This window comes from Mirounga leonina, unplaced genomic scaffold (genome assembly GCF_011800145.1).
Source record: "Mirounga leonina isolate KUSES-001 unplaced genomic scaffold, KU_Mleo_1.0 Mir_418, whole genome shotgun sequence".
NCBI lineage: Eukaryota > Metazoa > Chordata > Mammalia > Carnivora > Phocidae > Mirounga > Mirounga leonina.
Window position 1 is genome coordinate 22,885,370 of NW_023270739.1, and position 23,923 is coordinate 22,909,292.

The window sequence follows — 23,923 nt, forward strand, 5'->3', positions numbered from 1 at the left end:
TTTGCCATATTAACTTAGTGGTAGTGGAATTGTATGACCTATTTGATTCTAGTTAATACAGACTTTTTAAATTCAGCTAATTTCAGTGGTAGCCTTCAGCATGAGAGAGTGTCAGACTTTTCTGAAATTGCCTATAATACCAAGCAGTGATGTTTTATTTAGAATGTGCACCTGTCTTCCTTGGATGTGATTGTTACCAAAATGTGAAAGTTGTTTTTCTGGAACACCTGAAGTTTATAGACTATGGAATTCATGCCCTTTCTTTTCTTTTTTCTTTTCTTTCTTTCCTTTCCTTTCCTTTCCTTTCCGAACGGGAGAGTCGGGGGGAGAGCAGAGGGAGAGAGAAAATCTTAAGCAGATGGGGCTCAGTCTCACAGCCCTGAGATTGTGACCTGAGTCAAAATCAAGAGTCAGATGCTTAACTGACTGAGCTATCCAGGGGTCCCAAATTCATGCCAGCTTTATAATACTCTGTTCCAAAGTAAGAAGCCACCAAATTTCTTTTAAATCAAAATTCAATTTCCTACCTCTTCTATAACCATTAATTTTGAAATATTATCAATATTATCAAGAATGGGCAGCCATGGCACTGATCATCTAGAACTTTGAGTGGTTTTGAAAACTGTATTTAATTAGTGGTGTGGTTGATGGTCAGGAAATTCATGTCCAAAAAGGTGATGGTATGTAAAGGCCTGAAAATTTTCCCCTAAAGTTGGTGGGTAGCTTCACCTTTGTCATTAGTTACATTTCTTTTTTAAGAATTATTTGAGAGAGAGAGACAGGGAGTGAGTGTGTGTGCGTGTGGGTGGGTTGGGGCGGGGAGAGGGAGAAAGAAACTTTAGCAGGCTTCTGCTCAGCTCAGAGTCCCATGTGGGCTTGATCTCCCAACCCTGAGATTATGACCTGAGCCGAAACCAAGAGTTGGCTTAAGTGCCACCTAGGCACCCCCATTAGCTACATTTTTAATAATTAGGTTGAACAACATGTAATTCCCTGTATTGGACTATATTTTACCTATAAAAATGATAATTTCATAAGACTCAACCTACTATTTTCTCTATTTTCTACTTGATTCTTTCTATAAAATAAGGCACCCTTTTGGTTTAAGGAGTCTTTAGTTTCAGGATTCATGCGTTGGTAGAGTGGAATGGAAATAAAAGTATTGAAAGATTTTTAGTCTTTGATTAATCGGCAAATAAAACTTTAAAATGAGTTGATAGTTGGGCTGCCTGGGTGGCTCAGTTGGTGAAGCATCCACCTCTTGATTTTGGCTCAGGTCATGATCTCAGGGTCATGAGATCAAGGCCCTGAGTTGTGCTTCCCGCTTATTGGGGTCTGCCGGAGATTCTCTCTCCCTCTCTCCCTCCCCCTCCCTGCATGCGTGCACGCGCATGCATGCGCTCTCTCACCCTCTCTCTCTCAAATAAGTCTTTTTTTTTTTTTAAAGATTTGATTTAATTTATTTGAGGGAGAGGGAGCACGAGCAGGGGGAGGGGCAGAGGGAGAAGCAGACTCTGAGCAGGGAGCCCCTGGGATCATGACCTGAGCCAAAGGCAGACGTTTAACAGACTGAGCCACCCAGGCACCCTAAAATAAATAAATCTTTAAAAAAAAAATAAAAATGAGTTGAAAGCTTGCAGTGCTAACGGTAATATGATTAAGATGTCATATTTCTGTTTATTTTTCTAGATAGAGTTTTATGTATATATCATATACAGATAAATCTTACAATTTTGAAGTCCGTTTTCTTCCAGTTTGGAATTCTGTGAATCATACTGTTCTACAAAACAGTATAACTATTAAAGAATAGAAACACTTTTTTTCTTTTTTAAGACAAAACGTTCCATTTGAAGAATATACAAGGCTTCAAAAAAGACTAAAGGACATACAGAGAAGACATAATGAATTTCGAAGTTTAATTTTGGTTCCTAACATACCTCCAACAGCATCTGTCAATCCTGTTAGCTTTCAGTCATCAGCCATGGTTCCAGGCATGGACCTATCCTTTCCTCCTCATATGCAGGTATGAGCATTTATGTTTAAAAAAAAAAAAAAGGCACATTTCTGTAAGTTTTTACCTGTTTAAATTCAGAGTTAAAAACTCAAATCTTTCTTTACCATAGAAATTTGCTGGTGGAAGCAAAGTGGATTTGAATCTATTCTTTCCCTTAGTGATGGTGCTAGGAGTGAAATCTCCTGGGCAATTGAAAAGAAGAAACTTGATTGATGAGTCTTTGAGTAACCTAGAGTTTACAGCTCACTCGATTACTAACTACTACTGAGCATTTACTAATGCTCTGCATTATGCATTTTCCATACAATATTTAATCCTAATGGAAAATACTTTGAGGGAAGGTGTTATTCCAATTTACAGATGAGGAAGCTGAGTCAGAGGTGGAGTGACTTGCCTAAGGTCATAGTTAATAAGTGACAGAACTGAGTGTCAAACCTAAATCTGATTCCAAATCCTGGGCTCGTTCTACTGTATTGTATTAGTTCCCTGAGATGTTGAAGGAATCAAATTGATGGGATGATTTTCCAAAAGATGAACTCTTAATAAGTAATTACATTTTATAATGTTATAAGCACCAAAGATTTTAGTCACTGAATTGAATCTGACCAAGTGCTTTGTTTATATTAAACTGCTATTAAACTCCAGCCTTGTTAGAACGTTGGCCTGTAAGCATTAGTATTTTCTGATTCACTCCCTGGTGAGTTTTATACCTAGATAGAACAGACTTTGGGATTTGCTGAAGGCTAGTGCCTGAGGCAGGAGAGAAGCGAGGACTAGTTAGTAGCTGGCCTGCACTGCTGTCTTCTCACTGCTAAAATGGTCATCCTTTCCTTGCCGGATGTTGCAGGCCCGAGTGAAAGAGCCGCTCAGGCTGTATTTTTCCAGCCATTTTTCTGAGTTTATTTTATTTTATTCTTTTTATTTTTATTTTATTCTTTTTCTGTGCTTTTAAGGAGGAACAGCATCAAAGGGAACTCTCTCTACTTCGCAAAAGACTAGAAGAACTAGAAACAACACAAAGGAAACAGCTAGAGGAACTTGGATCTCCTGGGGAATGATGTTCTTGGAGAAAAAGCAGATCAAAAGGGATGAAATCATTGTGACTCAATAAAGCTTGAAGTTTTAACATATGTGGCATTTAGATATTGTATTACCGTTTGCCAGGACATTTGTGCCTCAAGTAAAGGTACTGGCTACATGCTATATATTGCATCAGTGTCAGGATTTTAGGGTTATGCTAATGACAAGTGAAGCATTAAAACAGCTCCAGAGATATTTAGAATATTTATTGACAACCCTTTGAGAATGTTAAAAAAAAAAAAAAAAAAAAAAAGGATGAGTGAATTAGGGAATCAAGTTTTTAAATTATTTTCACTTTGAAATTTTTTGGCTTTTTTTTTTTTTGGCATTTTGCCTGAAATATGCCTATGTTGAATTCGTTCTGCCTCTTTGAGATAGTTGGCAGTAATCGGGTCAGTAAACATTTTCCGGTTTATTATATACAAGAGTTCTCTAGTTCTTGAAAAAAGATGACTTAAAAGCATTAAAAAACAAAACTTGAAGATATATAAATATTATCAAATGCTACCGTTCTAAAAGCTGTGTGCAGAGCGCCTGGGTGGCACAGATGGTTAAGCATCTGCCTTCGGCTCAGGTCATGATCCCAGGGTCCTAGGATCGAGTCCCGCATCAGGCTCCCTGCTCAGTGCGGAGCCTGCTTCTCCCTCTCCCTCTGCCATTCCCTCTGCTTGTGCTCTTCTGTCTATCTCTCTGTCAAATAAAATCTTTAAAAGCTGTGTGCACGTAATTAAAGAGCTTAATAAATATTTTTATTGTCTTAATCTTGACCATACATTGTGTATTTAGCAATGTCACAGTCTCATTGTTATTTTCTATTCTAACCCAAAACCACAAGTACAAATAAACCCGTGACCGTATAAAACAAGGGCCATTCGTTGTAAAACTTGAACCCCATGGGGTCCCTTAGAAATATTGTTGGTATTTAATGTTGCCTCCCACTGTTTTGGATCTAACCAAATTATTATAAATGTTTTATTTCTGTGTATCCCTAACCTCTTTTAAAGGAATTCTGCTGGAATAACTTCACGTCAACAAGGCACAGCTCAAGTCTGCCAAACTAAGTGGAATGTTCATTATCCAGAAGTCTTCAGGATCAAAAAGTCCAGGTAGATAGTGGAGGCCAGGGATGTAAATGAGCATTCCTTAGCATCATTTAGAAGAAACTAGATGTACTTACTACATACAGAGCTGCTTACTCACATTCGCGTTGGCACCTAGATAATTTCCGTGGAGCTACTTAGAATAAAAAATCTATTATAACTAGAACATTTGAAGGAAAAAAAAAGACAGTCCACATTTACATCAAAATGTTTATTTTTGGATATAGACATTTAAAACATTCATCTCCAAGTACAACTTCAATCAGGTATACAATAAGAAATAGACTTTAAATCCCTAATACGGAAAAGGTAACAGAATTAATTTTTAAATGCTGCTGTAGACACTAGTGTTAGAAAAAAAAGTTTATAAATGGTTTGCACCAAAAAAATATGCAAAGAAACTTGAAAATAGAAATTGTTTGCCATTTATTTCTCTGGTTGCAGTTTAATATAGACCCAGTGACTGATTGTCTTCAGCACACATCTAATTTGGCCATTACTGCATTTGGCTAATGTGATCCAAAATGTGATCTAGATAGTGCTTTTCACTGGAGGATTGACAAACACGCTACATACATTAGTGAATCTTCACACCACCTCAATGAGGTAGGTTAGAAATATTAGAAATTGAGGCACAAAGAGGTAAGTGACTTGCCCAAAGTTCCCAGCAGCATCGTCCCTGCAAGAGGAGGTAAGGCTCCACATGGGACTCATGTGCCAGAGAGCTGGACAGGGACACCCTCATGTAGCATTTACTGAATACTTAAAGCTGTAGCTGATCCTTTTCTTAGCATTTCTGTACCCTAAAGAAGGGGAAGTTTTTTGGGCAACTCTCCTACCCTTGGCTCTCAACTGTCCTCCTGTTACTCTCTCATGAATGCCTTCACATCAAGACTGTAGCAGCCTTAGATGGGGACCAGACCTCTCACCTTTATACTTGTAAGTAACCTATTTGGTAGTATTTTTGAGGTGTGTCCATTGGACAGACAGTGGTCAAAAGTGACAGGATTGGGAAGGTGCCTATCAGGGTAATAACTGCTTATTTGATCATTTTGTTGAGGTATCACCTCTTACTCTTTGCCAGATACTGAGGAGCAAAAAGAATTTCATTTTCGAAGACAAATTCACATTTAAATCCTGATATCCCATACAACGTTGGTAAAAAGATTTTAAGGAATATATGATCAATGTTTTATTTGCTACTTGAAAAAATGTCTTTCCTTAATCTGGGATTTGGAACACCAAGGGTAAAAGGTGCCACAAGGAAGGTTGCCAATTACATTTTTTACTTTTGATTTAATAGAAGGAAAACACAGTGGTATTAAAATTGGTCATGAGCAGCAAAAATTCAGGAATAAAAAAATCAATAAAAAGACTACAGTTACAATATAACTGGATAGGGAATTCTTTAAAAAGAAAGGTATGAATAAAATGGGTATTTTGAATTCTTTCTCTTGTGAGGAATACTTTCAAAAAGTACATAGTAAGACTAAGATACCAAGTTGTATACTAATATTTTTCAGGCCTTGGGCCTCAAATATATATATTCATATATAGTACTCCAGTGTGAACAGCAATTTCATGAAATGTAAAATGTATTTTTTTTTTTTTTTAAATCACACACAAGTATTTATAACCACAGGGTTCACCAGAAATCTAAAGCAAGGAGACACCAAGTATAGAAATGTAGGATTAGGGGAGGGAGTTACTCTTCTACAGATAGTTCTGATCAAAGTTTTTAGACAGAAATAAACTAATGATGTTTTGTTTTGTTTTACAATAGCCAACATGTCCACTATCAAATACATTTAGTATGAAAAAATGAAAAAAAGGAACACATCAGGACAAAGTGGGTAAAATGCTGTTGCATTTAAATAAAGCCTCCTCACTCTCCTTGCTTTAGAGCTCCTTCGTGAGATGGAGGTGAGTTGATGGAGTGCAGTTGGCGACCACTGAAAAACACGAGCCCTTTCAACAATGTTGCAACACTGTCAGTTTTTGGTTTAAAAACACACACACACACACACTCACGAATGCTAAGTGTACACACTACCAAATTCTGTGGTCAGCTTTTCCAAGAACTACTGGGGAAAGTTTCAATGCTGCAAATCCTCGAGGTTGCCCTAACACTCCCACCTTGTTTCCAAATGACTCATTTCACATTTTCTTGTGATCACTGGCAGTGTCCCTTTTCTGCAGAGGTGCAGTGTAGTCACAAGTGCTACATAACTGTAGTTGTCAGACACAAAACCACTGCTGTCATTGTGCTTAAGTGAAGACTGTAGTTAACGGACACTTGCTTACTGGCCCTGTATTCTCTGTAAACAAGGAGGCTGTTTGCAACAACCACTTCGACTCTATTTACAGAAAGGTTCCCACAGTATATGCACAGGCACAGTGGTTGGTATGCTTTCTAAAAGCTGTGCATGTGCCTTGGTCTCTAAAAGACAGTGCTCAAAGTGGAACCTATGTGCAAACTTTAAAAATTAACGACACAGAGTAGCTCAAGCAGCCATTTTGCTCCCAAGTTGTCTGAAGAATTTTGCCAGATTAAGCCAGTCCCCAGAGTGCTTACATCCACTTGCATTTCTTCTTTTCATCAAATAAGACTTTTACATGCAAGAGTTGTTTCTGAGCTTCTTCCAGCCCTCGTTCTCTTTCTAGTTTATTTAGAATCTGTTGACAATTAGAACAGTTATTTTAGATATTGTGGTTTTAGCATTACAATTCTGGGGGTTTTTTTGCATTCCTGATGCTGTGAGTGGTAAAATCTGTATGAAACAGATGCCAACGTTTTCTTCAATCATTTACATACTCACTTTGCAAGTTGTTTTGCTAAGTCATTATCACAGGATCAACAACACTTTGGCTTAAAATAGAAGCTAGCAAGAAATACCAACTATTTGCTTACAAATATGGGGCCAGACTTCCAAGGCCCTATTTTATGCATTATGTCACAGCCATTCCAAGCACAGCAAGCATTCTGAGCAGCCAACATGCAGGCAAGTATTTCTTCTTAAATGCAGCAGGCAGGGGCATCCTGGTCAGAGTTGAATATTGCCCTCCCCTCCCCTCCTGGGCAGTGTAGTGCCTCCTCTCCCCTCCCCGGCCCTCCCCAGTGTTTCCCTTCTAACCCCTGGCCCCTGGAAAGAGGGATGCTTATCATGTTTAAGGAACTCATTGCCTCTACCCTACCTTAGCGCTTCACTTGATCTTCAAGTAGCAAATGGAATTGGTGAGCTATTCTCACCATTGACATGGATAGCCTGTCCCAGCATGACTGAGTGGGGGGGAATCAGGGAAGGGGAATTAACATATATTTGGAAACAGCGCATCTGATGACTGAGTCTGTGTGAATTCCCAAAGAAAAAAATCCAGATTAAGGAGAATTAATCATAAAGGAGAATGGTTTATTGAAATAGTTGCTTAAGTTAGAAATAATGTTATACTTTCATATACCTATCGAATACAGAATCTAGGCAATTTAACAAGCTTAGCTTTCATTTTAGCAGATTACAATCAAGCATAAGCTGGCCCTATTTAATAGGACCACTACTTATTCATCAAAGTTATCCTGAGTCAGTGTGGCTACAGACCCCATTAACACCAATGTAAATTCAGGCTGGTCCAAAGGTGGGCAGCATGATAAAACTAGAAGAGGGGCAGCCACAGGCAGGGTCTGGCTTGGTGCCAGGATCCCCCATCTCAGACAGGCTTCCTGGCTTCCCTTTCTGGCCATTAGGGATGCCAGAGCTGTCCTGAGACCTATAGAACGCTTGACAACCAAATCCTGGTGACTGACTCATATCAATTTTTTAAAATGTTATTTAAAATCTTACCTCATCAAAATATTTTACGATGTATTTGTAGATTTCTGTCAAGGCCACTTCTTCATTAAATTCATTTTCATGTTTCTTAAAGAAAGAGAGTCTTGTTTAGAGATTCTGAAATGACTTTTTAAAAAAGAAGTAACCAAATATTATCTTATTTCTACTTTTTTTTTTTTTTTTTTTTTAAGAGAGGGAGAGAATCTTAAGCAGGCTCCACATCCAGCGCGGAGTCTGATCCCAGGACCCTGAGATCATGACCCGAGCCAAAATCAAGAGTCAAAAGCTGGGGGCGCCTGGGTGGCTCAGTCGGTTAAGTGTCTGCTTTCAGCTCAGGTCATGATCCCAGGGCCCTGGGATCGAGCCCCGCATCGGGCTCACTGCACAGCAGGAAGCCTGCTTCTCCCTCTCCCTCTGCCTGCCACTCTATCTGTGCTATCTCTCTGTCAAATAAATAAATAAAATCTTTTAAAAAAAAAAAAGTCAAAAGCTGAACCAACTGAGCCACCCAGGCACCCCTCTTATTTCTACTTTCTAACAATACCTTAGATTCCTGAGTTAAGAATTCTTCCATTTCTGAAGATGACAATGGAGGCAAATCCCTGATTGCTTTGTAATACGATTTTACTTCCTCTTTGTAGGTTGGGATATCCTTGGCATAGAGAAGTTTATTAGTTGGTGCTTCCTGAAAAATAGAACAGCCATGGGGCATTTATAACAGTACTAGTGTAGCTGAACCTCCATTATTACCTCCTAGTAACAAAGCTTTTTCATGCAGTGGGCCTTCATAAATGTTGTTGACTGAATGACTGACTGCTATATAGATAGTTCTGGTGAGTCACTATTCTTTTCAGGCGGATTAAATGCTAATACATTCTGCCTTCCTCATAAAAGAACTAAAATTATTATTTTTGCATGATTTTGAGTTACTGTAACAATGGAACTTACTTCAATCATAGTTCATTACTAATGGTTGTAAAAAGCCTGAATTAAAACATTTGCTCTCATCCTCACCCACCAGTGAATTTTGGCATTTATGAAAGACTTGATTGTAGGTCTGATTGAGCCCTTTATATAACCATGAAAGTGGTAAGGAATTGGCAGTGGTGGATTTTTCTGCTTGTCCCTTTTATTAGATTATAAAGATCTTCTACTGTTCTCAAGGAAGTACATGGTCATTAGTATTGGGGGCTCTAATGTCTGATTTCACAAAAGTTCCCTGTCAGCTTGAATGTTTTTATGTAATTATAATAGTGATAATACTAAAAATTAAGATTTTATTTTTAAAAACCATTTTTCACAAAATTTTTGGAATTCCTAATCAGGGAAAATGGGTGAGTTAATGATAGGGCTAATGTCCCAGTACATTTTTCAATGTATTGAGGACACGAATAGCCATATCAGTGGCTGCATCATTCTGAAGGATGCCTACATGGAGATATTACTGAGATTCTTTGTCAAGTTTAAGTAGAATCCACAAATCATGTGATCATGCATTAATAAAATTTATTTAGCTTGGCAGTGTGGCAGACATTGAATGTAAAAAGGTAAAGACCAGTACCTGCCTTTGAGAAGCTTATAATCTAGTTCAGAAGACAAACTTACATAGTGGTTACTATGACACCAATAATTAGTAGCAGGGTGTAAAGAAAAGCACCGTGGAATTGGACAAATCAGGGATCCTAACAACTTTGAGGGATCTTAACCAAGACTTGTAACTTCTCAGAAAATCAATTTCTTCATCTATAAAATGAAGGTAATAATAACTACCTTATGTGGTTCTTGTGATGATTAAGTGAAATATACCAAGAACACACAGTAATGAGTTAACAGTAATTTTTTTACTGTGAATAAGGAAGCATTTTAGTGTTTCATTGCATGGGTCAAATGAAGAACCGGTGTGGGCAATGTATAGGGAAAAAGTTCACGGAGTAGGTATATTTAGACTGATCATAGCCTCCTACAGTTTCTGGTACACATTAGGAAGTTGTGTTTGTGGAGTGAATGAATGAATGGTTTTACAAGACAGAGGGGTTATGAGACAGGAAAGGGATATGAAAACAAGTTCATGGTAAATTTGGGAAAAGTAAAAGCTGTAGCATAGAAGGTATATGGACTTTGCCAGAAAAGAGACTTGACACCCAATCAGGAAGGGCCACGTGGCACTGTGAAGATTTTACCTGGTAGGTAATGGGAAGTATTTACAATATTTAAACAGGAGACTGAAAAGATCAGATTTTTGTTTTAGAATGACAACATGAGACACAGTGAAAAGGAAAAGGTAGGGGAGAGGGGATGAGGGGATAGGATAGAATGAGAAAAAAAAAGACATTTTGGAGATGGCAATGAGTACTAACCAATTAGGGTAAGGGAGGAAGAAGAAGGAGTCAAAGATAACCCAAAGGATTTTACCTTGAGAGACAAGGTGATGCTAGGAAGACAAAAGTAAAGACAGGTTTGTTTTGCAGAAATAGTGGTGATATTAATAGATTCAGACTAGGATGCTGAGGCATCTATGAAACATCAACCACATTTCATTCCATGCACTCTCTCAATCCTTACACCAAAGGGACACTACTCAGTATTAAAAGATTTTTTGAAATCCATTAGGTACAGCTACTGCTCAGTTTAATACATTTTGGAGTGCTTGAATAAGACCAAAACATCCCTTTCAAAGTCTGCTCTGTATTTTTATCTTTCTTTGATTTCCTGGGGCTTTTGCTCAGCAAAGAAAGCCAAAAGAAAAACAATATCGATGTTTTGATTATGAATTGATAAACTGGTGGTGATAGAAATCTCAGGCAAGATTTTCTTCCCCATGAGCAACTTGTTATATTCAGATAGACTCTTAGGTGTACAGTTGACCCTTGAACAACATGTTTTTGAACTATGTGGGTCTGTTTTACTCTTTGTGGAGTTTTTTCGACATAGTACTGTAAATACATTTTCTCTTATGATTTCCTTGATGTTTTCTCTAGCTTTAAGAATACAGTGTATAATATATATAACATATATAAAGTATGTATTAATGGACTATTTATACTAACAGCAAAGCTTCCAGTCAGCAGTAGGCTATTAATAGTTAAGTGTTGGGAAAGCCAAAAGTTACAGGGTAATTTCGACTACATGAAGGATTGGTGCCCATCATCCCCCATTATTCAAGGGTCAACTATATTCAGATGGGATTAATTTGCTAAGCAAATTTCAGTAGTTTCATAGTTTAGTACTGCCTGCAGAATGTTTTTCTAGGAAACAAAATTTATACTTTTTGTGGTAAAGGTATCACAGGCAGAGTTCTGCAGTAGGATGGGGAGAATAATTTTTTTAACTAGATGAAAAATAAATGAGAGCTTTTAAAGAAAAGCAAATTTTCAGTTACTACCACTGACTATTTCTTTTTAGCTGCTATGGTTTTTTGTTTGGATGTTTACAAGAAAGAATGCTTCAGACTCACAGGAGTACATAGAAGAAATACTAAAGCTAGGCCTTACCTTCCCGAGTTGCTGCTCTGTGAGAGAAAATGCGTCCATGAATGCCTGGGCAATCACAGATAAACAGCCGTCTATGTGTGGTGTCTTCTTAATGTCAAAGACAAACTGAGGGTTCTTCAGGATGTTTACCCAGAAGCGAAGAGGAAGGCTGTTGAAGAGAAATCTCTTTTCAGATACAGCCCTTCGTAGGAGGCAGATGCTCTCTTTATCACAGTTTGTAAATGGGTGTTTTTGCCCTTGTTATTGAAGTATGCAAGTCTGCTTTGCCAAATATACCAAGTGACAGATGGCAGCATCACTCAGAACAAGAAAGGGTTAAACAGACAAGCGCTGCTGGATGGGAGGACTAGAAGAGGAGAAACGCGAAAGTGACCACTGACGAGAATTTTCTCCACATAGTTTTCAATTGTGTTAGATGATGGCTACCCATGAAAACATTTCATCATGTCTCCAGACCTTCACCTCTTCTCACCCCCTCTAAGTGCTACATCCTGGCGTAAGGCACCGTCGCCTCTCACCTGGGTTATTAGCTCCCTAGGTCCCCACAGTTAATTCTCCCACAACTACCAGCAATCTTCTTAACCTGGAGTTAGATCATGTCTCTCCTCTACTCAAAACCCTCTGTGTTCTCCCTCCGCCTGGGGATAAAGCCACTGCATGGTCTGGGCCCAGGCCCCCATCTGCTACTTTTCCCCTTATTCCTTCTAACTCCACCATTGGCCTCTTCACTGTTCATGCATACCAGGCAAGTGTGTGCCTCAGAGGACTTTTGATTTTGTTGTCCATCTTCCAGACATTATCTTCAACCAGACAGTCTCATGGTTTATGCCCTCACCTCTTTCAAGACCTGACTTGAATATCCTCTCCGTGAGGCCTCCTCTGACCACTCTGCCCTATTACTCTCTATCCTCCTTTCCCACCTTGTCTGCTGTACTAACCTAATATCCTATAAATCACCTATTTATGATCTCTTCCACCCATTAGAATGCAAGCTCTGTGTGAACATGGATTTTTGTCTATTCAGTTCATTGCTATATTTCCACTACCTAACAGTGCTTGGCACAGAGTAGGTACTCAAATATTTGAATATGAACTTGGGAATCATTCAGAGCCCTTCCATTATTATCTCTTTCTCAGCTCTGGCCTAGCAAACTACCTGCATCATAAAGCCGTTGGGCCTCTCCATAGCTCTACTCTCCTGACTACTGCCCCTGGTCAGATGCCACAATCTTCCCAGTGAAATGGGTGCTTGCAGCACCCAAGCTTGGTGTGGGAGTAGCAGGACCAGGGAATCAGAGCCTAGAGCACAGGATGGCAGTGAGGCCTGTGTAGATAGTTGGGACAGACCTGGATTAAATGGGAGAAGATGAGACCTAGAGCTCTGGAACTTCAGCTTTTAATATTTATTTAAATTGGTCTGCCCACCCTCAGTGCTCAGGAGGGCTTGAGATTGCATTGGAAACTTCTATTACACCTTAACACCGAGTCTTATTCACAGCTCACGCACAAAGTATTTCAAATAGAGGTAATGAGCCATGTTTCTTTACTGAGAAGAAGTTGAGAAGAGACCCAGATGCCTTGCCTTAGCTTTAGATAAAATGTTAGGAAACAAAACACAGTCCTTTGGCAAATTCTCATGGTATCTAAACACTGCACTTGATCACATAAAAACAGAAATGTCCATGCAGAATCAGAGTATAGACAGCTTGGTAACTGCAAAATGATTAAGTACTCTGTAATGGAAAACTGTATAATAAAACCACAAAATACTGATTTCTTTTGCTGGTCAAGCTAAATTTAACATTCCACATAAGGTATTTTTCACGCATTAAAGATAATAAAGTTTGTTTATTTTATCCTAAAGAATAGGATCTCAGCATAGGAAGGGTTTGTTTCTTATTTAAAAATAGTAACAGAGGAAGAATCTGCTCTGACCTGATAGCTTACCACGCCAAAAGATTCTGATCTAGGGATAATGAATCCTGTGACTATCCATGCCCTCCTTTCAGTTAAGATTCTGTCCCAGATTCTGAAAATAGTAATCACCTACTGTTTGTTCCTACCTGTTTGTTTTCCAAATATGTACGACATCAGGATCTGTGATTTTTTTGTTTTCAGCTTGGGCATCCAAAAAGTCAAAAAAGTATTTTATAGCAAATGGGGCTTTGCTGTTGGGTAAACTCCAAATGCTTCTAAAAAGTTTCTCAAGCACAGAATGAATTGCCACCTGAAAGAGAACATCAGACTTGGGAGATTTAAAAAAAAAATTTTTTTTTTTTAATACAATGGAAAATGAAATCCCAGTTCAGAGAAAATGATGTATATAAGAGAAAATATGTCAAATTATCAAATGAGGCCAACACTCACAGTATGGGACAAGGGCCCTGAAAATCTATGCCCAGGTTTACATTTGGTTCATCAGCTTCTTGCTGATAACAAGACTGTTTAGTCAACAGAGAGGATATCTTAGAAAAATCTCTAGCAGTTGAAATGTCAATTGTAGGGCTGTATACAGAAACCAAGATGCCACGGATGTTTAGCTTTTATTGGTTATGTTCAGCATGGAAAAACTCAACGTTGCTCAGTTCCCTGAATTTTTTCGTTGCATGTATTTCCATTATAGGTTTTTATTATGTACTTTCCAAAATATTTGAGTCTTTTACAAAAGCCAAATAGTCAGAGCTCTCTGGGACAGAGGAGAAAATCAAGAGCTCTGGCTGGCCCCTGTACACTAAACAAATCTACTGAGCTCTAAGCATACCCTCTGCTATAATCTGAAGATGCATGCCCATCAGGAGACCAGGGCCAGGTGTAGATAATAGCATTTATATTGCTAGTCATTTCAGGAAAAAAAAAAGTATCACCACAGACTTCTGTTAATCCCACTACAAGCCAGATAAAGTAAAATTTGCTTCTGATTTGGTATTCCATCGGCTTTTACATCTGACATTTTTACAGATGAACAGCATCCTTAACTTTAAAATGGGGAAAAAAAAAAGATTTACTAGGTTTATAGTCACTGACCCCACCCTTCATTTATTTGCAATTCAGAGGGAGTTTTATTGCTCATCTATAATAACAAGTAAACTAAAAGAAGTAATTATGCCATCAACCTAAAAAATAACAATAGTGAAATGGTAGGTAAAGGGATTGGGAACAATATTAAATCCCTGATTGAAGACACAACAGTCAAAATTTGTAAAGTACTGTTATCTTCGTCATTTATAAAAAGAGGGTAGGAAGTGTTTACAATTTAAACTTTCATTTTGCTTTGCTAGAAGGCACAAGGGATTTGTAACATTTTCACACTTCAGTGGAAATTAAGTCAAACACATCATACACCCCCAAGGTAGCCATAAAAGCACTCTCAGAACAGTAAGTGTACCTTGGTCGACAGCAGCTTTGTCAGATACATTTCTTTTACTTTGAACTTGTGTTTTCCTCGATGTCTTTTTCCTTGCACATCTTGGAATGCTTCGGAATCTGGTAAAATCTAACGGGAAGACAGTAGAAGCGTTACCCACGGAGACCGTTCGGGCTACAGAAGGCATCCAATTCAGGGGCAAGCACAAGAAAGCCTGAACTCACCAAATGGCAGTGGTCTTCTGAGTATTCCACATCTGAACACCAGAGAAAGGGAGAGAAAACAGTCTATTAAAAAAACAACCACGGGCTAATTGGCCTTCTCATAAAATGCCCCATTTGTGCTATGAACAGAAGAGGTTACTCGAGCTCTTCCACTTGAGCTCTTCATAGCTACATTTTTTTTTCACCCTGCTGCGTGTTAAGATCTTAACAACGTGAAGACAGAATGGGCCAGGGCCTGGAGTAGGAAGCAGGTTCCCAACAGGCTGAGTGGCCCCTTGCTGGGGGTGGGGTAGGAGAGGTTCAAGCCTTATTAACAAATGCACCCGGGGCACCTATTGAGTGCCAGGGGCTCCCAGGCAAAAGGTAGTGATAAGACAGACCTAGTTCCCTTCAATGGCGTTTACATCCTAGCCGATGAGAAACTTTCTATGACTAATTATACAGTTATTTACCTGGAATTGTGATAAGGCTTATGAAGAAGTATATGCTAAGAAAGTAACTAACGAGGGTCCAACCTACTCTGGGAGGTTTCTCAGAGGAAGGGATGTTGGAGCTGAACTTAATGACTGGAGTTAGCCAGGCAAATGGAGGAGACCCTAAGGCGGGAAGAACTGACGCCCTCCTGGGATCCAAAAGAAGGGCAATGAGTTGGGAGCTCCCAGAGCAAGTGCGAGAGTAGCACAGAGTGAGGACAGCCCTGAAAGCAATGTGGCAGTAAATGGGAGGAAAAGAGGGATTAAGGCACTAGGTTTTTTGTACTGAAGATGAGGGAGACTAGAACACCTTGAAACACTAAGGAAAAAACTGCAGTAGGCAGGGAGCTATAGAAAGTTTAGGGGAGAGAAGATTATCTGTGGTGTAAGAATGTGTGGAAGGTTGGAAAGAATGAGAGACTGGCCTTGGACATGAGGAAGGAAAACCCTGGAATGCCAGGGGAGCCACAGAGGAAGAAATGGGCAGACACAGGTGGGGTGGGAGGTTTGGTGCTGGACGTTGAGGGAGTTGTGACTCCTGTTTTCTCTGTGAGGTGCAGGATCAAATCAGCTGCTGATAGAGCTGTGTGGGTCAGAGAGCTCTGAGGAGAGAAGGTAGAATTCTGGAGAACACAGAGTGAGTTACCTAGAGAAATAGTGGGTGTAGGCTGCATTGAGGGTCCCCCGTCATGTGGGCACCATGAATTTATAATAACTCCAGTCGTACTTTCCTCCAGTGGCTGCCTGGGTATAGTTCAGAAAAGGCCAGTAGTTGGGTTCATCTAGGGCTGGGGTTGTGACTGAGACAGTAGTGAAAGGGAACAGGGGCAGGAGGTTTGAAGGGTTAGCAGGGGAGTGATCAAAATGATGGTTCTCAGCTGAACTGGACAGGGAAGAAGCAGAGGCATTGACTGCCCTAAGGTCCCATGAAGAAATCCAAATGCAAGATCCCCAAAGAGCAAGCTCTGCCAAAGGCCTGATCTTTGAAGCTTAAAATACAAAGCTCTTCCACTTTTTATAACACAAGGACACCAATTCCCCTATGCCAGAATGACCATCACCCTCTGCAAGATGCCTTCTCTCACTATAGCCAGATGTAATGATGGACTGGGGGGGTCCCCAAAAGGGTGTCCTACAACCTACCAAATTATCCTTTCCATTTAACTGGAGTCCCTGCATTCCCTGTTTGCACTGACTAGGTCTTGGGACCTACCAGGCTGCCCTTAGTATTGAATCCAGGAATCAGGAAGCCTTCCCTCTGGTTGTGTGTGTGAGAAGTCCTGTCGGTGAGGCCCAGAACCCTTCTAAGGGCTGAGGACTGATTGTCTTGGCTGGGGTATGATTTCTCTGGAGACCAACCTGAACCAGGATCTAGGGTTTTTCTCAAGGCACCATCACAATGTTTTCTTGTCCTGAGGCTATCAGGGAGGTGGTAGAGAGTTTAGAGACTAGTTTATAGACTTTCCCATAAAAGCTCCCCATTTGGTTTGTCTCGATCACTTTCTGGGAATTTTGCAGATGCTATCAAAGGAGATTTGGATTTCTAAGTAGATTATCTTGTTTGTTCAGCACTTGCAGGGCTGTGTGACTATCTACAAACTTTCCTCTTAGTTTGCCAGAGGGGTCTCCTCTATTAGCCCCCATTCTACTGAGGAGTTGTCACAGAGCGAGGAAGGCTGAGATTCTGTCCTGAGTTTAGGGCTGTCAAGAGGCAGCAACTTCCTTAGTACTGGGCAGTCCCGGCCAACTGCTCTTTACTGTTTCCTGTCCGCCTCCTTGCAAGGCTTACATTTTTAGGAACAGAAACAGATCAAATGGCTTTTCTCCGATTTCAGAGAATTACATAGCAACAACTCAGTCTCACCTTTGTGACAATACACCTGAGAGAGGCAAAAAGCGATACTTTAGAAAGGTGGGTGAGATCAAAAGGTTAACATTATATTGGTTACCTGAAGGAAAATTTGCTATCTTCTTAAAGACCTTTATAGTGGATCCATTTGATATCTGAAAGCAAAGATAAAAAATATATGAGTTTTCAAAATTTAATGTATTTCTCAACTTCATCCAGGAATTAGATCGCTGGATGGATCTTACATTCTCTCACTTATTAAATATTTATCAAGAAATTCTGTGTTCTGGGCATGTGCTGGAGGCTGGGGCTGTAATGATGACCAAGACACTATCTCCACCCTCAAGGAGCTCACAGTCCTGTGGAGGAGATGGACAAGGCAGTGAGGTGTAGTGAGGCTGGGAGAGGGAGGCCAGGGTCTTGGGGCCAATGGGAGGTGGGCCAGCCCTGGAGGAGGGGAAGATGAGGCTGGGCTAGGATGTACCCCAGCCTCTCAGAGGTCAAGAGAGGCTTGGGCCACTAACTTTTTGAGGTTCCTACTATATTAAGAAATGCTGAAACAGGTGTTCAAAAACTGTTATCTAGAGCAGGTGTCTAATCCTATGACAGAGCAATTTCACATCTAGATATATGCCCAACAGAAAGAAGTACATATCCTGATAGTTAACTATTTGTAATTGCCCCATATTGGAAACAACCAAATATCATCAATGAATAAATAACTGGGAGTATGTCCATACCACAGAATATAGAACAATGGAAGTGAGCAAATTATTTCTACACACTACATGGGTAAACCTCATAATGATAATACCGAGCAAAAGAAGCCACACAAAGGAATGTATACTGTGTGATTCCATTCACATAAAGCTAAAAAAAACCTAAATGAACACAAAAACAGTCAAACTACAATGTTAGATATTTGCAGGAGAGAGAGGGGTTAGGGACCAGGAGGGGACTTCTAAAGTACCCATAACGTTCTACTTCTTGACCTGAGTGGTAGTTAACAGGACGTGCTCACTTTGTGATCATTCATCCAGCGGTACACTTATGATTTCTTCTCTTTTCTGCAGCTATATCATATTTTTAAAAAGGAGCTTTTGAAATAATAAGAATTGCATATACTTTTAAATAAAAACTTTAAAATTTAAGTATAACTTACAGGAAGGCACTTAATGTTCACTAATATTAAGTGTGCAGCTCAATGTTCATTTAAATAAATACCTATATAAGCACTACCCACATCAAGATATAAAATATTTCAAGGTCCCAAGAAGTACCCCGTTATCTCCTCCCAGTCAGTAACCACTGCATCCTCAGCCAGAGGTAATCACTGGTCTGACTTCCATCTGTTCTTGAACTTCATTTATAAATGGAATCATATAATACAGCTGACACTTGAACAACATGGGGGGTAGGCGGTACCCCCCCCCCCCCCGCACATTTGAAACTCTACATAGAACTTTTGATTCCCCTAAAACTTAACTGCTAATAGCCTGATAGGAAGCCTTACCAAGAACAGTTAACACATATTTTGTATGTTTGTGTATTATATACTGTATTCTTGCAATAAAGCTAGAGAAAAAATATTAAAATCATAAGATACATTTATAGTATCTTATGTATTTTATTTATTGAAAAAAATCTGCATGTAAGTGGACCTGCACAGTTCAAACCCGCATTGTTCAAGGGTCAAACTGTATAAATATATTCTTATGTCTGGCTTCTTAGGGTCAACATAAGGTCTGTGATGTTTATCCATATTGTTGCAGCTACCAGTAGTTCTTTCTTTTAAAATTACTTTGTATCATTGCATTGTATGAATATACTACAAAAAAACTGCCATACAGTAAAAAGGAAGTATTGATACATGCTACAACAGGAACCTCAAAAACAATATGCTAAGTGAAAGAAGCCAGTCACAAAAGACCACATATTGTACGATCCTGTTTATATAAAATGTCCAGAATAGACAGATTTATACATACAGAAAGATTACTAGTTGCCTAAAGCAGGGGTCGGAAGAATGAGGAGTGACTGCTAATGAGTTCAAGTTTCTCTTTGGGGTGATGAAAATGTTCTAAAATTAGATTGTGGTGATGATTGCACAACTCTGTAAATGCACCGAAAACCATTGAATTGTACATTTTAAAAGGTGACCTTTATGGTATATAAATTATATCTCAATAGAGCTGCTAAAAAAAATTGCCACAGATTTTAAATTCACACATTTGACAAATAAATGCTTTTACCACACTGACACACTATTGCAATGCCCATGCATACCCTCTTTTGTCAATAAAGTCAAGAGTTCTCACCTGAGGCCTTTTGGAAAGACTGTGGAACCCAGTGCCAAATGGCCCTCCAGTGCAGCCCTCCCCTACAACCAACCAGGAGAAGAAGCACCCTTCAGGCCAAGGGGACTAGATGCTAAGATGCAGAGGGCAGCCCTCACTGTTCTGAGGGGCTAAGTCCACAAAAATTTAAGACAAAGCGGCCTTGAGGAAGAGGCAGGTCAGGGATACACAAATCCTTGCCTTCATTCTGGGATTGTGGAGGGAGGATTAACGCCTTCGCTTTAGAACACTGTCAGCTCAGTGCTTTTCCCCTCCATTCTCAAGTTCTAATACTACTTTGGACCCAGCCTTCCCCAGCTGGGAAAAAAGTAGAAACCTAGAGTTTCTCCTCTGGCCTGCTGCACATTTTGTTATCAGAATGTACAAACCTGCCTAGCAAGCACCAAAGGATTAAAGCCGAATCTCCTTCAGGTTGCACCCACAGAGGAAGGAACACAGAGGAGAGCCAACCCTGCAGAGACGCCCCGAGCGAAGCGGTCCAGCCAGCTGTGTCTAGCCACCTGCTACCTTGAGGCCAGAGGCCCCCAACCGCTGGGGTTCATGACATCTCTGAGGGAGCGGGAGTACTGGGGGGGGGCTGGCTGGGCCATCAGGCCTCCGACAAGTGTCTCCAGCGTGGATTCTGAACTCTCACTGAATTCTGTTCTGCTGTGATTGCCAAACATCCTTTCCTTTCCCCTTGAGCCATTCGTTGTTTTCTGGTTGATTTTTCCATTCTCCTCCATATTGAATGCAAGTAAACACTCAGCACAGGCACTCCCTTAGCAACATTCAGACACCAAGTTTATGAGAATGTTTGAACAGCGTTACGAAGTCCCTCCCCATGAAGAGCTGGATATGCTCGGTTTCTAAGCCAATAAGTATCTTTTTATAAAAGGAAGCTGGTGATTCATTCTGGGTAATTGTCAAAGAATGAATCCCAAATGGATCCTGTTGAGTGTTGAGCCAATACTCCACTACTGTCAGATGCTTTGTTTTGCTAAACGTGCTCACCCTTACTCTATAATCACAACCACCACGGATGGGCCTTCCCGATAAGGAGTGCTGCCAAAAGTTCAAATGTCTTTTCAAGAGCTGGCAACGACTCACTGCTGGCGCTGAGCTCAGGCACTGGGAGAGCGCAGACGCAGCTTGTACCAAGGAAATTCTACTCTGAAATTATCTCCCAAGAGCAAGTGCAAAAGCATTTTATTAGTGGGTGAGCTGTGTGTGTGTCTGAGCCTGTGTGTGAAGTGTATTTCTAACTTTCACAGCTGCTCTCCGGCTGGAACACCCACCCCCCGCCACGTGACACTAACTCCGTTGTAAGACAGAAACTAGTTTATTTACAGATGTTGGGGACAGGGTGGGGGGGAAGGTTTCCATTTTCTATTTTGCATAAGTCAGCTCCTGCCCAGTTAAGGACAGAAATGCCTTTTTGAAAAGTGCCACAGAACCTAAAGTGTTAAAAGTATGATGCTGTTTGTTCCATCTGAGGAGCTCTAAATGCTTTCCTAAGAGGGACTCATTAATCCTCCTGTACTCCTGTGAGGCAGGGAGCATCCTCTGGACCCCTACTTTAGGAATGAAAACCAAATTAAATCAAAGAAAGATTAATGTCACTAGATGGATCTGCGGCAGGAATGTTTCTCCAGCCAGAGCAGAACTGGTAACACAGGGCAATTTCAAATTAAATTCCTTCCAGTCTCACAGTGCTCCACGATTCAAGGAGACAAGAAGGCTATACCCCTTCAATGATGACTGGCCCATGTTGGAACAGGGTGGAGAAAACTGTAGACTCCTCCATTACCAGCATTAGGAACTGTGACCACACAGGGCGAAAAGGACTCATGTCAACAATGTAAATCACTCCTGAAATAAACAGAAGGTACATATCCTCCAATGTGCAAGTGAAGGTGGGATTTCTGTGGCATAGGTTGAAGAAAATTCCATAAAAATAGATTTTCTACATATATAAGATGGAACTTCTATTTAACCTTACAAAACTGCCATTTTTGTATATTAAAATGGTCTAATATTGGTAATTTCATATTGTTTAGCCTAAGAGAAAAGCTGGAATTTGAGCCTAAGAATTCTATGGAAAATTATGAAATACTGTGATACTTTTTTTCTCAAAAAAAAGGAAAACAGAGTAACCAATACAAATCACCATGTGGAAACCCTTACCAGTATCTCTCATTCCTAAAACGTATTATATGAAAACAGAAATTTAGGGCGCCTGGGTGGCTCAGTCGGTTAAGCGTCTGCCTTCGGCTCAGGTCATGATCCCAGGGTCCTGGGATCGAGCCCCGCATCGGGCTCCCTGCTCGGCGGGAAGCCTGCTTCTCCCTCTCCCACTCGCCCTGCTTGTGTTCCCTCTCTTGCTGTGTCTCTCTCTGTCAAATAAATAAATAAAATCTTTAAAAAAAAAAAAGATTCGGGTGCCTGGGTGGCTCAGTCATTGAGCGTCTTGCCTTCGGCTCAGGTCATGATCCCAGGGTCCTGGGATCGAGCCCCGCATCGGGCTCCCTGCTCCGCGGGGAGCCTGCTTCTCCCTCTGCCTGCCGCTCTCCCTGCTTGTGCTCTCTCTCTCTGACAAATAAATAAAATCTTAAAAAAAAAAAAACAGAACTTTATTCAACTAGCGTTGTCCCTGCGACCACTCAGCAATTCTGCTCTCCCCGCCTATCCCCTTAGCTCTTCTCACTGACACGCCAAAGCTGGAGGCAAATGAAAAAGAATCTTATTTCGCCGGGCCAGAGGGATACCCTTGCTCAGTCCATTAGCAAAGGAGGCTCAGGGCTCATCAGAGCGTTTGGAAGGGACCCATCAGAACATTCTCAACACACAAATCACACGTGCGGTTTTTGACACCCAAGACAGAACCCCAAAGGACTCTTGAAACTAGTTAAAATGCCAGTAGGGCTCCTGCTGCTTCTTTGGGTACTTGGAATTAAGCCTGGGCCAGTAGCAGACTCCCTCTGAGGACCATTAGAGAGAACCCTAACCTTGTCCCCTGGGAGCGAGTCTGGCCTCCAGGAGTATGCCTGAAATTGGGAACCTAAGCGCTCCCCTGCTTTTTCTTGGGCTCTTGGATGCTGAAAGAGGCCTCCTATCTGACAAGGGCAACCACCGTCGTGTTCAAGGAATACTGGATGTCAATGACGTTAAAGCAGAATTGGAAGGAAGGAAGCATTTTGATAAACTCACAGACATGAGGTTCATCAGAAGATTTTAAGAGACATTACCTTTTCGAATTGGACCTCAGAGAATGTAACCACCAGGGTTTCTCACGACATGGTCCGGTTCCCTAGCCAAGGCTGCCTTTGAGGCCGGGGCCGTGGGCTCCAGGCCGGGCTCCAAGCAACGAGCGGGGCCACTGTCTCTAGCACGATTCCTTTTGCATCTGCTTCGAGCCTTGGAGCCTCAGTGAGAAGAGCCACGTGGACTCGGGCAAGTTTCCCAGCCTCCCTGCGCCCTAGAATGGGAATAATGACAGGCTCTACCTTGCCGGGCTGTAGCGAGGACTAAAGCGGTGGCTGTTTGTAAGAGCCCCTGGAACAGTGCCCAGTGGACAAGAAGCACTCCCTGCGTGTTAAATAAATCACCCACGCTGTGAGAGACCTTTAGAGATAGTCAAATCCCTTCACTGTAGTGTCACAGATGACACACCTGATTGGAAGGACCCCTGACTTCACCTAGCAGACACTTTGGAACATTCTTATGAGCTTTAAATGTCATCTGAATGACAGCTTTGGCATTAGCGGGGACCACTGTGGCATTAGCCCAGGCCTGTTACGAGAATATTCTTCAACACCACAGTGGTTAGCCGTCTTTTCTGCCCCTCAGACTCTCGCAGCTCAGAAGGAGAGGTGCAATCTGCAGAGGACATTTCCTGCCGGACACAACACCTGTTCCGCCCACCCGATGCCACTCTCTAGCAAGGTGTGAGGGCGGTAACACCATCCAGCGAAGGGTCACACGGGGGTGCAGGGGAGGAGAAGAGAGCCTGGACCCAGAGACACCCCCCCTCCCGCCCCATCCAACACACACACACACACAACTGATCTCATCAGCTCCAGAACACACTGCAGTTTCCTTCATAGTAAATGACACACAGCGACGGTCAGTTAAGGAAGCGTTTGGGGAGGATGTAATCATAGGG

General features: G+C 41.0%; 2 protein-coding genes across 7 annotated transcripts in view; one reads left to right on the top strand and one right to left on the bottom strand.

The window, feature by feature from the left end:
- CEP83 (centrosomal protein 83) overlaps positions 1 to 23,923 on the top strand; it is a 150,503-nt gene that overhangs the window by 126,000 nt on the left and 580 nt on the right. For 2 of the 5 annotated variants that reach the window (XM_034987836.1, XM_034987840.1), the window contains 2 exons: positions 1,834 to 2,023; positions 2,968 to 3,140. In XM_034987836.1, the coding sequence (XP_034843727.1) occupies positions 1,834 to 2,023; positions 2,968 to 3,072 (295 nt within the window). In that variant the 3' untranslated portion in view covers positions 3,073 to 3,140. Of the gene's footprint in view, positions 1 to 1,833; positions 2,024 to 2,967; positions 3,141 to 4,098; positions 5,282 to 20,190; positions 22,018 to 23,923 lie in introns of those variants that run through there. The other 3 variants (XM_034987837.1, XM_034987838.1, XM_034987839.1) reach the window with 3 other exon arrangements.
- PLXNC1 (plexin C1) overlaps positions 5,720 to 23,923 on the bottom strand; it is a 141,915-nt gene continuing 123,711 nt past the window's right edge. The window contains exons 24-31 of one of the 2 annotated variants that reach the window (XM_034987834.1): positions 17,523 to 17,577; positions 15,101 to 15,132; positions 14,898 to 15,005; positions 13,576 to 13,739; positions 11,513 to 11,660; positions 8,566 to 8,706; positions 8,034 to 8,108; positions 5,720 to 6,870 (exon numbers count right to left, since the gene is read on the bottom strand). In XM_034987834.1, the coding sequence (XP_034843725.1) occupies positions 6,766 to 6,870; positions 8,034 to 8,108; positions 8,566 to 8,706; positions 11,513 to 11,660; positions 13,576 to 13,739; positions 14,898 to 15,005; positions 15,101 to 15,132; positions 17,523 to 17,577 (828 nt within the window). In that variant the 3' untranslated portion in view covers positions 5,720 to 6,765. The remainder of the gene's footprint in view (positions 6,871 to 8,033; positions 8,109 to 8,565; positions 8,707 to 11,512; positions 11,661 to 13,575; positions 13,740 to 14,897; positions 15,006 to 15,100; positions 15,133 to 17,522; positions 17,578 to 23,923) is intronic. The other variant, XM_034987835.1, reaches the window with a different exon arrangement.